The 14,168-nt window shown below is 29.1% G+C and overlaps 1 protein-coding gene across 3 annotated transcripts; it reads right to left on the bottom strand.

The window, feature by feature from the left end:
- Window positions 1-7,437: 7,437 nt before the first annotated feature.
- LOC9319878 (somatic embryogenesis receptor kinase 5) lies at window positions 7,438-11,754 on the bottom strand. 3 transcript variants are annotated; one of them, XM_021032883.1, is made up of 12 exons: window positions 11,659-11,754; window positions 11,472-11,568; window positions 11,267-11,399; window positions 11,121-11,192; window positions 10,799-10,942; window positions 10,042-10,110; window positions 9,889-9,960; window positions 9,755-9,810; window positions 9,082-9,189; window positions 8,657-8,998; window positions 8,047-8,441; window positions 7,438-7,953 (listed from the first exon to the last, which is right to left on the bottom strand). In XM_021032883.1, the coding sequence occupies exons 2-12, from the start codon at window positions 11,551-11,553 to the stop codon at window positions 7,630-7,632; spliced, it is 1,797 nt and encodes a 598-aa protein (XP_020888542.1). In that variant the 5' UTR covers window positions 11,554-11,568; window positions 11,659-11,754; the 3' UTR covers window positions 7,438-7,629. The 3 variants fall into 3 exon arrangements, with proteins under 3 accessions (XP_020888542.1, XP_002883811.1, XP_020888543.1); XM_002883765.2 differs by having other exon boundaries at window positions 11,472-11,747; XM_021032884.1 differs by lacking the exons at window positions 11,472-11,568; window positions 11,659-11,754 and having other exon boundaries at window positions 11,146-11,192; window positions 11,267-11,297.
- Window positions 11,755-14,168: the final 2,414 nt, after the last annotated feature.

The raw sequence follows: 14,168 nt of genomic DNA, 5'->3' as shown, positions 1-14,168 counted from the left end.
AATAGTAATGGTAGATAGAAGAGTTTTTCATTAGAAATAAGGGAAATTGTTAAAAATACCCCTTTTGGTGTGCCTCTTTTAAAAAATGCCCCTTTTAGATGTCCATTTTAAAAAATGCCCCTTTTTAAATCTGAAATTTTTATAAAGTTTTATTAGGTTTATAAGGTACTTATGGATTGTAACTACTACTTGAAGACTCGATCCAAGTATTTATAAAATTTTATAAGGTGTTTTTAAAGGTTTTACAAGTTATTTTAAAGAATTTTTAAGGTTTTTCAAAGGTTTTACAAGATATTTTAAAGGTTTTTAAAAGTATTTAAATGCATTTATAAGGTATTTATAAAGTATTTATAAGATTTTAGATACATAGAAATGTAGTTTGTGTATGTTTTAATAATATTACATACATATTTGGGTAAATCTTATATTTTTAAGAGCATTTTTATAAGGTTTTTTAAAAGGGGTATTTTTGAAAAGTGGCATTGAAAAAGTGGCATTTTTGCAAAAGCCTCTAGAAATAAAAAGGATTTTTTTTTTAAAAAATAAATGTATTTTAAAATTAGAATAATTTTTATGAGTTCGTAAGTGTCACATTAAGAATACTTTCTAGAATCATAATATACGTTAAATTATATATGTAGAAAGAGATTTTTGTATTTTTCAAATGGTCAAGATAAAGTGCAAAATTTCACGTTGAAATCCTATGTTTACGAATAGGAATGAGTCTATGAAATCTATTTTCTATAAAGCAATTTTAGATGCACCAAAACATGGTAAAAAAAAGCTTTATGATAAACATCTCCTCAGATTTCTGTTCAATTTAATAAAAAGATCATGAAACTTATAAAAAAAAAATTGAGTATCGAATGATATGAAGGAGAAAATAGAAATGATCTAAGGAAAAAAGAGAGTAGATGTTGGGAGACGACGAGTGAATCATAGAAGATAACGAAAAATATTGTAGTGAAAAATGTGAGAAACGTTTTACTACGTTGGAGAAACTTTATATCTTACTCATATTTAAACATGAAACTTTTGAATTGAGATTAGAGAAATATAAAATTAGATAATTATATCTTAACATATAATGCGTAATTATTTTTAAATAGTTAGAGATAAGAAAACGGAAACTTATCATATATTTTAATGGAACAACAATCACTTTTAAGAATTACAATTATTTAGTAGAATAAAGTAAGTAAGAATTAATAAATACCAAATCTATATATATAATGGGAGAGTTTTCTCTCCATCTAGGGTGTCCACATCAGCATCCATGTCATCATAATTTATTTTTTTGTGGGCTCCACCTATTTCATTTATTAAAACAAAAACAATTAAACGAAAACTAATTCACACATTAAAAAAAAAACAATAATTGACAAAAATTAATGAAATATTATGAAAAAACGAAAAAAATTGTATATTAGATCATATACAATATGAAAATTTTGAATAGAGATTGAATAAATATTAGATCATTATATTTTAACATATAATGAGTAAATATTTTTAAATAGTTAGAGATACGAAAAAAGAAACTTATCATATATTTTAATGGTAGAAAATTTATTTTTTAAGAGTTACAATTATTTAGTAGAGTAAAGAAAATAAGAGTTAAAAAACCAAATTTAAAGGTTTTTACTTAAAATAGAAAGCAATTCATTTCTGGAAAATAGACATTTAAAATTTGAGTACCGATTAAAAAATAAAAAGAATTTAGAACATATTATTATTTATAATTATAATATAATATATATTAGTATATTTTCTATATTATTAATTTTTTCTAAATTAAAAAGTGAATACCTAAAAAAGAAAAACTAAATATTAATTAGTGTTTAGAAAATTAACATAGATTGAAAAAAATTAAGGTGATTTGCAATAATAAAAAAAAACTATCCTGAACTTCAAAAATAAAAATAAAATAATCTTATCGAGTATTAAAACTGTGTAATAATAATATTTGAGAATGCTATTTGGAAATTAGAATAGTAATGGTAGATAGAAGAGTTTTTCATTAGAAATAAGGGAAATTGTTAAAAATACCCCTTTTGGTGTGCCTCTTTTAAAAAATGCCCCTTTTAGATGTCCATTTTAAAAAATGCCCCTTTTTAAATCTGAAATTTTTATAAAGTTTTATTAGGTTTATAAGGTACTTATGGATTGTAACTACTACTTGAAGACTCGATCCAAGTATTTATAAAATTTTATAAGGTGTTTTTAAAGGTTTTACAAGTTATTTTAAAGAATTTTTAAGGTTTTTCAAAGGTTTTACAAGATATTTTAAAGGTTTTTAAAAGTATTTAAATGCATTTATAAGGTATTTATAAAGTATTTATAAGATTTTAGATACATAGAAATGTAGTTTGTGTATGTTTTAATAATATTACATACATATTTGGGTAAATCTTATATTTTTAAGAGCATTTTTTATAAGGTTGTTTAAAAGGGGTATTTTTGAAAAGTGGCATTGAAAAAGTGGTATTTTTGCAAAAGCCCCTAGAAATAAAAAGGATTTTTTTTTTTTTAAATAAATGTATTTTAAAATTAGAATAATTTTTATGAGTTCGTAAGTGTCACATTAAGAATACTTTCTAGAATCATAATATACGTTAAATTATATATGTAGAAAGAGATTTTTGTATTTTTCAAATGGTCAAGATAAAGTGCAAAATTTCACGTTGAAATCCTATGTTTACGAATAGGAATGAGTCTATGAAATCTATTTTCTATAAAGCAATTTTAGATGCACCAAAACATGGTAAAAAAAAGCTTTATGATAAACATCTCCTCAGATTTCTGTTCAATTTAATAAAAAGATCATGAAACTTATAAAAAAAAAATTGAGTATCGAATGATATGAAGGAGAAAATAGAAATGATCTAAGGAAAAAAGAGAGTAGATGTTGGGAGACGACGAGTGAATCATAGAAGATAACGAAAAATATTGTAGTGAAAAATGTGAGAAACGTTTTACTACGTTGGAGAAACTTTATATCTTACTCATATTTAAACATGAAACTTTTGAATTGAGATTAGAGAAATATAAAATTAGATAATTATATCTTAACATATAATGCGTAATTATTTTTAAATAGTTAGAGATAAGAAAACGGAAACTTATCATATATTTTAATGGAACAACAATCACTTTTAAGAATTACAATTATTTAGTAGAATAAAGAAAGTAAGAATTAATAAATACCAAATCTATATATATAATGGGAGAGTTTTCTCTCCATCTAGGGTGTCCACATCAGCATCCATGTCATCATAATTTATTTTTTTGTGGGCTCCACCTATTTCATTTATTAAAACAAAAACAATTAAACGAAAACTAATTCACACATTAAAAAAAAACAATAATTGACAAAAATTAATGAAATATTATGAAAAAACGAAAAAAATTGTATATTAGATCATATACAATATGAAAATTTTGAATAGAGATTGAATAAATATTAGATCATTATATTTTAACATATAATGAGTAAATATTTTTAAATAGTTAGAGATACGAAAAAAGAAACTTATCATATATTTTAATGGTACAAAATTTATTTTTTAAGAGTTACAATTATTTAGTAGAGTAAAGAAAATAAGAGTTAAAAAACCAAATTTAAAGGTTTTTACTTAAAATAGAAAGCAATTCATTTCTGGAAAATAGACATTTAAAATTTGAGTACCGATTAAAAAATAAAAAGAATTTAGAACATATTATTATTTATAATTATAATATAATATATATTAGTATATTTTCTATATTATTAATTTTTTCTAAATTAAAAAGTGAATACCTAAAAAAGAAAAACTAAATATTAATTAGTGTTTAGAAAATTAACATAGATTGAAAAAAATTAAGGTGATTTGCAATAATAAAAAAAAACTATCCTGAACTTCAAAAATAAAAATAAAATAATCTTATCGAGTATTAAAACTGTGTAATAATAATATTTGAGAATGCTATTTGGAAATTAGAATAGTAATGGTAGATAGAAGAGTTTTTCATTAGAAATAAGGGAAATTGTTAAAAATACCCCTTTTGGTGTGCCTCTTTTAAAAAATGCCCCTTTTAGATGTCCATTTTAAAAAATGCCCCTTTTTAAATCTGAAATTTTTATAAAGTTTTATTAGGTTTATAAGGTACTTATGGATTGTAACTACTACTTGAAGACTCGATCCAAGTATTTATAAAATTTTATAAGGTGTTTTTAAAGGTTTTACAAGTTATTTTAAAGAATTTTTAAGGTTTTTCAAAGGTTTTACAAGATATTTTAAAGGTTTTTAAAAGTATTTAAATGCATTTATAAGGTATTTATAAAGTATTTATAAGATTTTAGATACATAGAAATGTAGTTTGTGTATGTTTTAATAATATTACATACATATTTGGGTAAATCTTATATTTTTAAGAGCATTTTTTATAAGGTTTTTTAAAAGGGGTATTTTTGAAAAGTGGCATTGAAAAAGTGGCATTTTTGCAAAAGCCCCTAGAAATAAAAAGGATTTTTTTTTAAAAAATAAATGTATTTTAAAATTAGAATAATTTTTATGAGTTCGTAAGTGTCACATTAAGAATACTTTCTAGAATCATAATATACGTTAAATTATATATGTAGAAAGAGATTTTTGTATTTTTCAAATGGTCAAGATAAAGTGCAAAATTTCACGTTGAAATCCTATGTTTACGAATAGGAATGAGTCTATGAAATCTATTTTCTATAAAGCAATTTTAGATGCACCAAAACATGGTAAAAAAAAGCTTTATGATAAACATCTCCTCAGATTTCTGTTCACTTTAATAAAAAGATCATGAAACTTATAAAAAAAAAATTGAGTATCGAATGATATGAAGGAGAAAATATAAATGATCTAAGGAGAAAAGAGAGTAGATGTTGGGAGACGACGAGTGAATCATAGAAGATAACGAAAAATATTGTAGTGAAAAATGTGAGAAACGTTTTACTATGTTGGAGAAACTTTATATCTTACTCATATTTAAACATGAAACTTTTGAATTGAGATTAGAGAAATATAAAATTAGATAATTATATCTTAACATATAATGCGTAATTATTTTTAAATAGTTAGAGATAAGAAAACGGAAACTTATCATATATTTTAATGGAACAACAATCACTTTTAAGAATTACAATTATTTAGTAGAATAAAGAAAGTAAGAATTAATAAATACCAAATCTATATATATAATGAGAGAGTTCTCTCTCCATCTAAGGTGTCCACATCAACATCCATGTCATCACATTTTATTATTTTGGTAGGATCCATATATCTTATTTATTAAGAAAAACATATTAAAATAAATTAATTCACATAATTTATATTATTACCCTCCATTTAAAAAAAAATTACAAAAAAATTAAATATGAAAAAACGGAAAAACAAATATAAAACAGATAATGAATAATTATATCTTACTCATATTTAAACATGAAACTTTTGAATTGAGATTGGAGAAATATAAAATAAGATAATTATATCTTAACATATAATGCGTAATTATTTTAAAATAGTTAGTGATAAGAAAACGGAAACTTATCATATATTTTAATGGAACAACAATCACTTTTAAGAATTACAATTATTTAGTACAATAAAGAAAATAAGAGTTAATAAATACCAAATTTAAAGGTTCTTACTTAATAAAAAAAGTAATTTATTTCTAAAAAAAAAAAAATAAAATTTGAGAATATATTTGTTAAGGTTAAAGTATCAATTCCTTATACCGGTTAAAAAATAAGAAGGATTGAGTACATATTATTGTTTATAATTATAATATAATATAAATAGTTAAATTAAGAAATTTGTCTATATTATTAATGTTTTCTTAATTAAAACATGGAGGGTTTTATATAAAAAATAAATACCTAAGAAGAAAAACTAAATAGTAATCAGTGTTTAGGAAATTAACATAGAATGAAAAAAAATTAAGGTGATTTGAAATAAAACAAAGACCTATGTTTTAGTAATGGTATATTGAAGAGTTTAATAAAACTGTGTAATAATAATCTAATCGAATAATAAAATTGTGTAATAATAATATTTGAGAATGCTATTTGGAAATTAGAATATTAATGGTATATTGAAGAGTTTTTTAATTAGAAAGAAGAATGATTTTGTTTTTTTTTTTAAAATAAACGTATTTTAAAATTAGAATAACCGGATTGAGGACGAACGGCGAGGTAGACAATGATTGTGGTTGATTTACTCTTACTTTGTTTTGTTATTTCAGTTTCCCTGTTTTTGTTTTACTCTGTTTCTAGCAAACTCTTTATTTGTTTCAATATTAAGACGACAAAAAAAAAAAAAAAATAGAATAACTTATGATTTCGTAATTTACATATTTTAGAAAAAATCAACACTAAGAATACTATCTAGAATCATAATATACGTCAAATTATGTATGTGAAAAGAGAATTTTATATCTTTCAAACAGTCAAGATAAATGAAAAACTTGACGTTAAAATCCGATGTTTGTGAATAGCAATGAGTTTATATATGAGATTTGTTGTATACAAAAGAATTTTACATCCACCAAAACATGGTCAAAAAAACCTTATGACAAAACATTTCATAAAATTTTCTGATGTTCACTTTAATAAAAAGATTATGCAACTTATAAAAAAAGAATTGAGTATTCAAAGATAGGAAGGAGAAATGATATACGATATATCTTGAGAACTAATTCACAATCGAGTATATTATATATGAGTCAATATAAGGCGAAAAGAGAGTAAATATCGGGAAACAACGACTGAATCCTAGAAGATAACGAAAGAAATTGTAATGAAACGTGTGAATTTTTTTTTACTATATTGGAAAGATAATGCACATGAATAAAGTAAAAAATATTAAATTCAACTGATTAGATTTATACTCAAAGATTCGCATTGATAACCACACTAATTAAAAATCCCGCGCAACGCGCGGGTACATAATCTAGTAACATTTAACTAACTAGCCTGACAACCATATGCTTTGTAGTTTGTCGAAGAAAAAGTACAACAAAGCTATATGAAGATTTTCTATGAGCAGATTGTATTTCTTGGACAAATAATGGGTTCGATCAAGATTTGTTTTCTAGGAGTACCAAAAGCAAGCATGACGCCATTACGAACATAAAGTTCTGGAATCCTAGAAAGAGGCTGCATAATTTTAAAGGGATATGACAGATTCTTTATGGTCTAACATTCTTGCCAACCCATTATCCTCATTCTGTTCTAGATTCGTAATCTCTAATAAAAAATATAGCTCCATGAGCAAAAGCTCCTATCATGATGAATCCTCCTACAATGTATTGGTATTCAAGATCATCATTTTCAAATTAGGCGTTATAAAGCTATTGTATTATTATTTCTGCTTCTAGGAATTTTCAAATATCTCAATATATTTTGTAGATATATCTCAACAAAGCTTTAAGCATAGTTTTTCTTGGTTTGTAAACATATTGCTTAATGAAAGTGGAAAGAAACTATGGTACAGCTGATTAGTATTGGAGTATTCATATTCAAAGGTGAATGTGGGTTTTTGACTTCTTACAACTTCACCAATCTATATATATATATACTTGTTGAAGAACCCACATGAAATGACCCTTTCTTAAAGGTTATCTTGGACCTGAGGGGTAATCGTTTTCGATAAGGGAATTGGAATAGGGGATGAGCCAGTCAGTGCCAGCATGAGGATAGGCTTGATAATTAAAATCATGTATTGGCATCTCCTCCTTTTGCCAGTCTTCCCATCGCTCAGCTAAACCATCTCCTTCCAGCATTCTCACTACTTCTGACATCTTGGGACGTTCCATCGCAGAACTTTGAGTGCAGAGCAGAGCCATTTGAATCAGCTGCTCCACTTCTGTTTCCACGTACTTTCCTTCGAGTTCTGCGTCCACAAGTCTATCCAACTTCTTCTCTTTCAAAACCTCTTTCACCTAATCATACCCATAAAACAAACATTCTTCTTCATTGCAAAATGACTATTTTGGACTCAAAAAGATGATTGGGAACCATAAAAAAACACATACCCAGTCGAGTAACATGATATCATCATCATTTGCAAGCCGAGCAAGATCGAAAGCTTTCTGTCCAGTGATGATCTCGAGAAGCATGACCCCGTATCCAAAAACATCAGTTTTCTCAGAAGATTTTCCTGTCGAAAAGTACTCAGGAGCTATATGGCCAAATGTACCGCGTACCGCAGTTGTCACATGGGAGTCGTTATAATTCATTAATTTTGCGAGCCCAAAATCTCCAACAACAGCTTCAAACTCTTCATCTAACAATATATTCGCAGCTTTCACGTCCCGGTGAATGATTTTTTGGTTGCCATGATCATGTAGATACGCGAGCCCCCTTGCTGATCCCAAAGCAATATTCTTTCTTTTTGCCCAATCAAGTGGTGGATTGCCTTCAGGACGTTCTAAACAGGGAAAATCAAAGATAAGATACTTTACCAACTGACCCAATTTAAAACCAGTCAAAACAAAACTATATAAGGATCAGAAAGTTTTTCTTAATTTTCCCAAACAGCTGGAGACCAAGTCTCCACCCGCCTGTGGTATACCATATGCAATCAAAGTAAAAAGATGAAGAAACTGGAAGGAATAATAACTTTTAGAACAAAGAACGAGGTACCTTTTAAACAAGAAGCAACACTTCCATTAGCCATGTAGGGATAAACAAGTAATCTTTCAGTTGGAGTCATGCAAAAACCATGAAGCCGAAGCAAGTTCCTATGAACGGCCATACTGATCATCTCAACCTCAGTTTGGAACTGCAGTTTCCTACCCTTGGTACATTCTTCTCTTAGCCTTTTCACAGCCACTAGAGAGCCATCGGCTAAACGTCCTTTATACACTTTACCAAAACGTCCTTCACCCAATACATTTCTTTTGCTAAATTTCTCTGTAGCAACTAGCAGTTCACGCAAGGAAAACCTTTTAAATTGTCCTAAATGAACCTCTGGATCTTCCTCAACTGCAAAATTTGGTTTACCAAAACAGATTAAAATCAGCCAAAGAAAGATTCAATGGGAAAATAAGTTAAGAGAGTTGACTAACCAGGTACATCAAAAAAGTGATCCTGCAGTTTTCTTTTCATCCACCAAGCAAGCGCAAATAGAAGTGCCGCACCTGCAACAACTCCCCCTGCTATTGCTGCAGTCATTCCTGAGATAAACACAAAGCTTCTTAATACAGAACTTATTCACAATTGTGTGATATATTGAAGAGTTTCATGGGCAAAAAATTTGATTCATCAACCAAGTGGAATGTTTGAGCAAAAGTGAAAGAGCTAATACATTTTTCAGATCAAAGACCTTCAAAAGTGTCAAATAGATCTTCAAGTCCTATGTTACCCACATATATTCCATAAACTCTATTTTTTCATACAGTGGCCATTAACCCTTCTTACTTTACCAAACTAGAGAGTTCCACATTGTTCTGCTCCAGCAGACTGGCAAGTTCAACTCAATTTCTCACTTGTCTTATCCAAATGTGCAACCATTAATAAATAAAAAGAAGATAGTGGATTAATGTCATACCACTAGGAGATAACTTCCCAAAAGTATTTTTTGTGCCAGCCAGAATGGTATGCATAAATGTGTGAGTGCTATATGTGAAAATGCCATACTTTACCAGCACCCAACCATTAAATAGAAGAATGTGGAAGGAAACTAGACACTGAAACCGACAAGATATACATAAAAGACAATGAAAGACGTAAAATTAAAACCTGAAGGTGATGGTGGTGAAGATGCAGGTCGCGGCCTTAAATTATTATTGGCAAAACTGCAGATAACTTTCAGACAATAAGTAATTTATTCTGACCACTCCATCAAGAATAAAACTAGGAACAAGAAGGAAAACCTAATAGAAGTGAACTGCGAAAAAGAACCATTTACAGGAATATCTCCACTGAGCCGATTGTTTGAGACATCCCTGCATTTCAGGATGATATCGTTAATGTCATAACTCAAGATTGCACCATATATAATTCAGGAGAATAAAAGTTATACTCACAGATCCTGCAGTGGCACAGCAGTCAAAGACCTTGGAATTTCTCCAGATAAGCTGTTGTTATTAAGACGCCTAATCACATACATTATAGCAGGATACCATGTCATCAATATTAACCACTAAAGAGTTCAAAATGACAAACAACACGTTTTGTCTATAAAAATAATGTTGTTAGGAACTAGTGCTGTTCTGAAATCATGTCCAACAGCATAGAACCTTCAGGGCAATGGCTGAATTTGTTTATTGAATTCGTACAATTAGCTTCTAACTACTTCTGAAACATTCAAGCTACACATGTACACTGAAGTTTCTGATGATAGGCCTTGGGTTTAATCCAAAGCTAAGGCAGGATATTATCAAATGTCTCCTTACAGGTGCAGACCAATGACATACAACTAAATTCATTAACTCAATAGCTTCCACTAAGGATCACAATGTGACAAAGGACTATGCTGACGCAGTTAATGACTGTGAATTCTTTATAAGTGATGTAATATATTCCAAGGGTAATATTTTACTAAAGACTTCGGAATTCTTTTACTATATGAAATAATTTAGCAGAAATGTGGGGGTAGTAAAACACTGCTGCACTTAACAACCCTCTCCCTGAAATAATTACACTAGACCGTGACCTTCATTAAGGTCTGGAATGTTAGACGCAATAATTTTTTAGAAAATAAATACAACAAAACTTTGAAACTGTAAACAATGAAGCTGCATTTTGAAGCGGTAAAGAGAAGAAGGAGAGTATGGTACATACAAGAACCGGAGTTTTCCTAGTTTGCCAAGAGACGAAGGGATGGGACCACTTATGCTGTTCGCGTAAAGATCCAAGCTTACTAGTTCCATCAAGTTGCCAAGCTCCTCAGGTATCTCCCCAGTAATGTTATTGCTATAAAGCTCCCTGTCATTAAGCTTTGCTTAATTATATTTTTGATTAGAGAATTCTTAGATTGGAAATATATCTTAAACTACCAAAAATCCATGTTAAAGAAAACAAAATGCAATATGTAGCAAACAAGATACTTAGTAATTTTAAACACTATATCAATATTAGAGACATTGACGAAGCGATGGTTTACAAGTACTGCAAGTTTGGAAGCTGACCAAGCTGTGGCACCAGTTCTCCAGATAGATTAACATTTCCCAGGTCACTGAGCAGTAAAAGGGTTGAATCATTTAGTTACAAAACCAGCAGAGAGACAGAGAGAGAGGGAAAGAAACTTACACACGAGTAACACTGTTTTCACTATTGCAAGTTATATAAACCCATGAACATGGAGTAACATGAGTGACATTCCAGCTTTGAAGTACATTGTTAGGGTCAGATAAACTGACTCTTAGAGCAGATAGAGCATCAACTGTAAAAAAAAAGAAAGTCGTTGCCTTTAAGGGATCAAGGGAATACACTAGAGAAAAGTGAAGAAACGAACCTTGTGTGTTTCCGGTGACTCTGAGAACCAAATCGAGAAATAGAATCAGCCAAATAAAGCCACGGGACGATCCTTGTTCCATTTTCCACTTCTATGACTAAAAGCAAAGTAATTAGAAAGGTTTTGAAACCCAGTAAAAGAATCTCGGACCGTCGAAATCATCATTGACTTAGAGAAAACAAAATACGCGTAATCGGCCGTTGACCAATTTTGGAAATTTCCGATCGAGGAGATTCATGCTTGGAAGTTGGAACATTGGGTTCTAAGGATTAAATTCTCATCGGCCCCTGTCCTCATATGATTCTCTAATTAGCCCCGAAATAAAAAAACTTGAGTTAAATTAATTATTTTAATTCTGAAAAATAGTAAAAGACAAATAAAACGTGGATTTTCGACTTATTTACTAACCCAACCGCAATTTGGATCTAGATCCACATATATTGGGTCGGATTTCAGATCATTTAATACTAAAAGTCTCAAAATCGAAAATTCCAAAATCAAATCCCTAACCCTAAATTTTTTTCCCCTTTTCTCTAAAACCAAACGACGAACCGCCGTTTTCATCTCTCGCCTCTCGCTACTCCTCTAAAATTCACTTTGCAAGGGTTTTCGATTTAGCGTTCTTGGAAAAACATTCCTACTTCACAATTCACAAAACCCAAAAAATAATTTGCTAGAGATTCGTTGTCACTCTCTGAAGAAGGAGAAGGAGAAGAAGAAGAAGGAGAAGGAGCAGGAGCATGAGAAGAAGGAGAAGGAGATGGAGCAAGAGATGAGTTCGGCTCCTATTTTGATCTCTGATGATGAGTATCGCTTGTATTTTGGTGTGTGATGTTGATGTATAAATCTGTGTTTAGGTACAACTGATACGATTAGATACAACTATGTTTCTGGGTTTATGTATTTTGATTAGGTATGAATCTGTGTTTATGTACAACTGGTACGATTAGGTACAACTATGTTTCTGGGTTTATGTATTTTGATTAGGTATGAATCTTTGTATCTGAATCTAATTATGTATGAATCTTTTAATCTGAATCTTAATATTTTTATGTATTGAATATAATCTAAGGGTTTTGAACCAAAAAAAAAATAAAAATTCTATATTAATCAAAAAAACTGACAAATATGTGGGTTTGTAAGGGTTTTGAAAAAAAAAAAAATAGTGAATATAATCTAGTTGTTATTTTCGTCTACATGTGGTACTTAGTTGTACCCAGACTAAAATTCTGGTGTGTGATGTTGATGTATAAATCTGTGTTTAGGTACAACTGGTACGATTATGTACAACTATGTTTCTGGGTTTATATATTTTGATTAGGTATGAATCTGTGTTTAGGTACAACTGGTATGACTAGGTACAATTATGTTTCTGGGTTTATGTATTTTGATTAGGTATGAATCTTTGTATCTGAATCTAATTATCTAAAATTTGCCCAAAACAAAAAAAAATCTAATTATCTAATTATGTATGAATCTTTTAATTTGAATCTTAATATTTTTAAGTATGAATTTATGTATTGAATATAATCTAAGGGTTTTGAACAAAAAAAAAAAAATCTAAATTAATCAAAAAATCTGACAAATATGTGGGTTTGTAAGGGTTTTGGAAAAAAAAAAACAGTGAATCTACCTGGCGCCGTTATTTTGAAAAAATCTGACAAATGGCATACATGGTGCCGTTATTTTGAAAACAATTATTAAATAATAGCTCAAATTTGTTCATAGTTGTACAGTTGTACTCGGTTGCACATTTTTGCTCATAGTTGTACAATACAGAGATTTTAGTAAATCTAGTTGTTATCAACTCTAATTTAATTTTTGTTGGTGGAACCGATGGTATTGTCTCATAAAAATACCACTACTTTGTATCTGTGCATTTATATTTATCAAAATACAAGTATTTCAAAAATTTATAAAATTTTAGTTCAAATCTACAAAGTAACCATGAAAGTATAAGGTTGTTAGTGTATGAATGTGGGATTTTGAGTAAGAATTTCAGTATTTTTCAAAAATATGAATTTTTTTTGTCAAAAACTTGTTGTGTAGTTTCATTACAATCGTTTATGCATTTTTTAAATTTTTTTTAATTTGGTTTTAAATTTTCATATTATATAAAATTCTGAAAATTGGCTAAGGCATTAGACCTTAGTTGTACCTTTGGTACTTAGTTGTACCCAGACTGACAATTTGCACAGATACGAGAAGAAAATCAACCATAGTTGTACCTGCTAAAACTTAGTTGTACAACACATAACATATAAGTTTCACAAACAAAACCAATACAAACAACATGGTTTCTTAAATTAACCTAATAAATAGCATTGAGAAATCAACCTTGACCACCTGCATCGTCTCCATCATCGTCTCCATCAACGCCCAAACCGCTCGATCCATGCGACCTCTTCTTACGTCCTCTTCCTCTATGTTCTCCAACGGAGGAGAATCTTGTTTCTTGTCTTCTTCCTTGTTTTACCTCATAATCCGGAGGATAGGCAAACAGTTGTAGTATCTCCTCAGGAAGAACCCATTGACTATTTTGGGGAACCGGATAAATTGTCCTCGTATACGCCAAAACCCAAAGCTCGATCCAATAATACTTTGAGCACAAATCATGTGCCCGGAGATCGGGAGCTGCATCCTTGTTTGATGTAAGTGTAGCCGCTATTGCATGCACACATGAATACTTGTCTATAT

This window comes from Arabidopsis lyrata (assembly GCF_000004255.2).
Source record: "Arabidopsis lyrata subsp. lyrata unplaced genomic scaffold ARALYscaffold_3, whole genome shotgun sequence".
Taxonomy (NCBI): domain Eukaryota; kingdom Viridiplantae; phylum Streptophyta; class Magnoliopsida; order Brassicales; family Brassicaceae; genus Arabidopsis; species Arabidopsis lyrata.
This window is presented reverse-complemented; position numbering and strand designations above follow the sequence as displayed.

Excerpts from the sequence above, each read along its gene's own strand:
- LOC9319878 (XM_021032883.1), bottom strand. The coding sequence starts at position 11,553 with ATGGAACAAGGATCGTCCCGTGGCTTTATTTGGCTGATTCTATTTCTC. Across the intron at positions 11,193-11,266 it reads GAAAACAGTGTTACTCGTGT|TGACCTGGGAAATGTTAATC; the intron begins GTAAGTTTCTTT and ends TTTACTGCTCAG. Across the intron at positions 9,190-9,754 it reads TTCACCACCATCACCTTCAG|GAATGACTGCAGCAATAGCA; the intron begins GTTTTAATTTTA and ends TGTTTATCTCAG.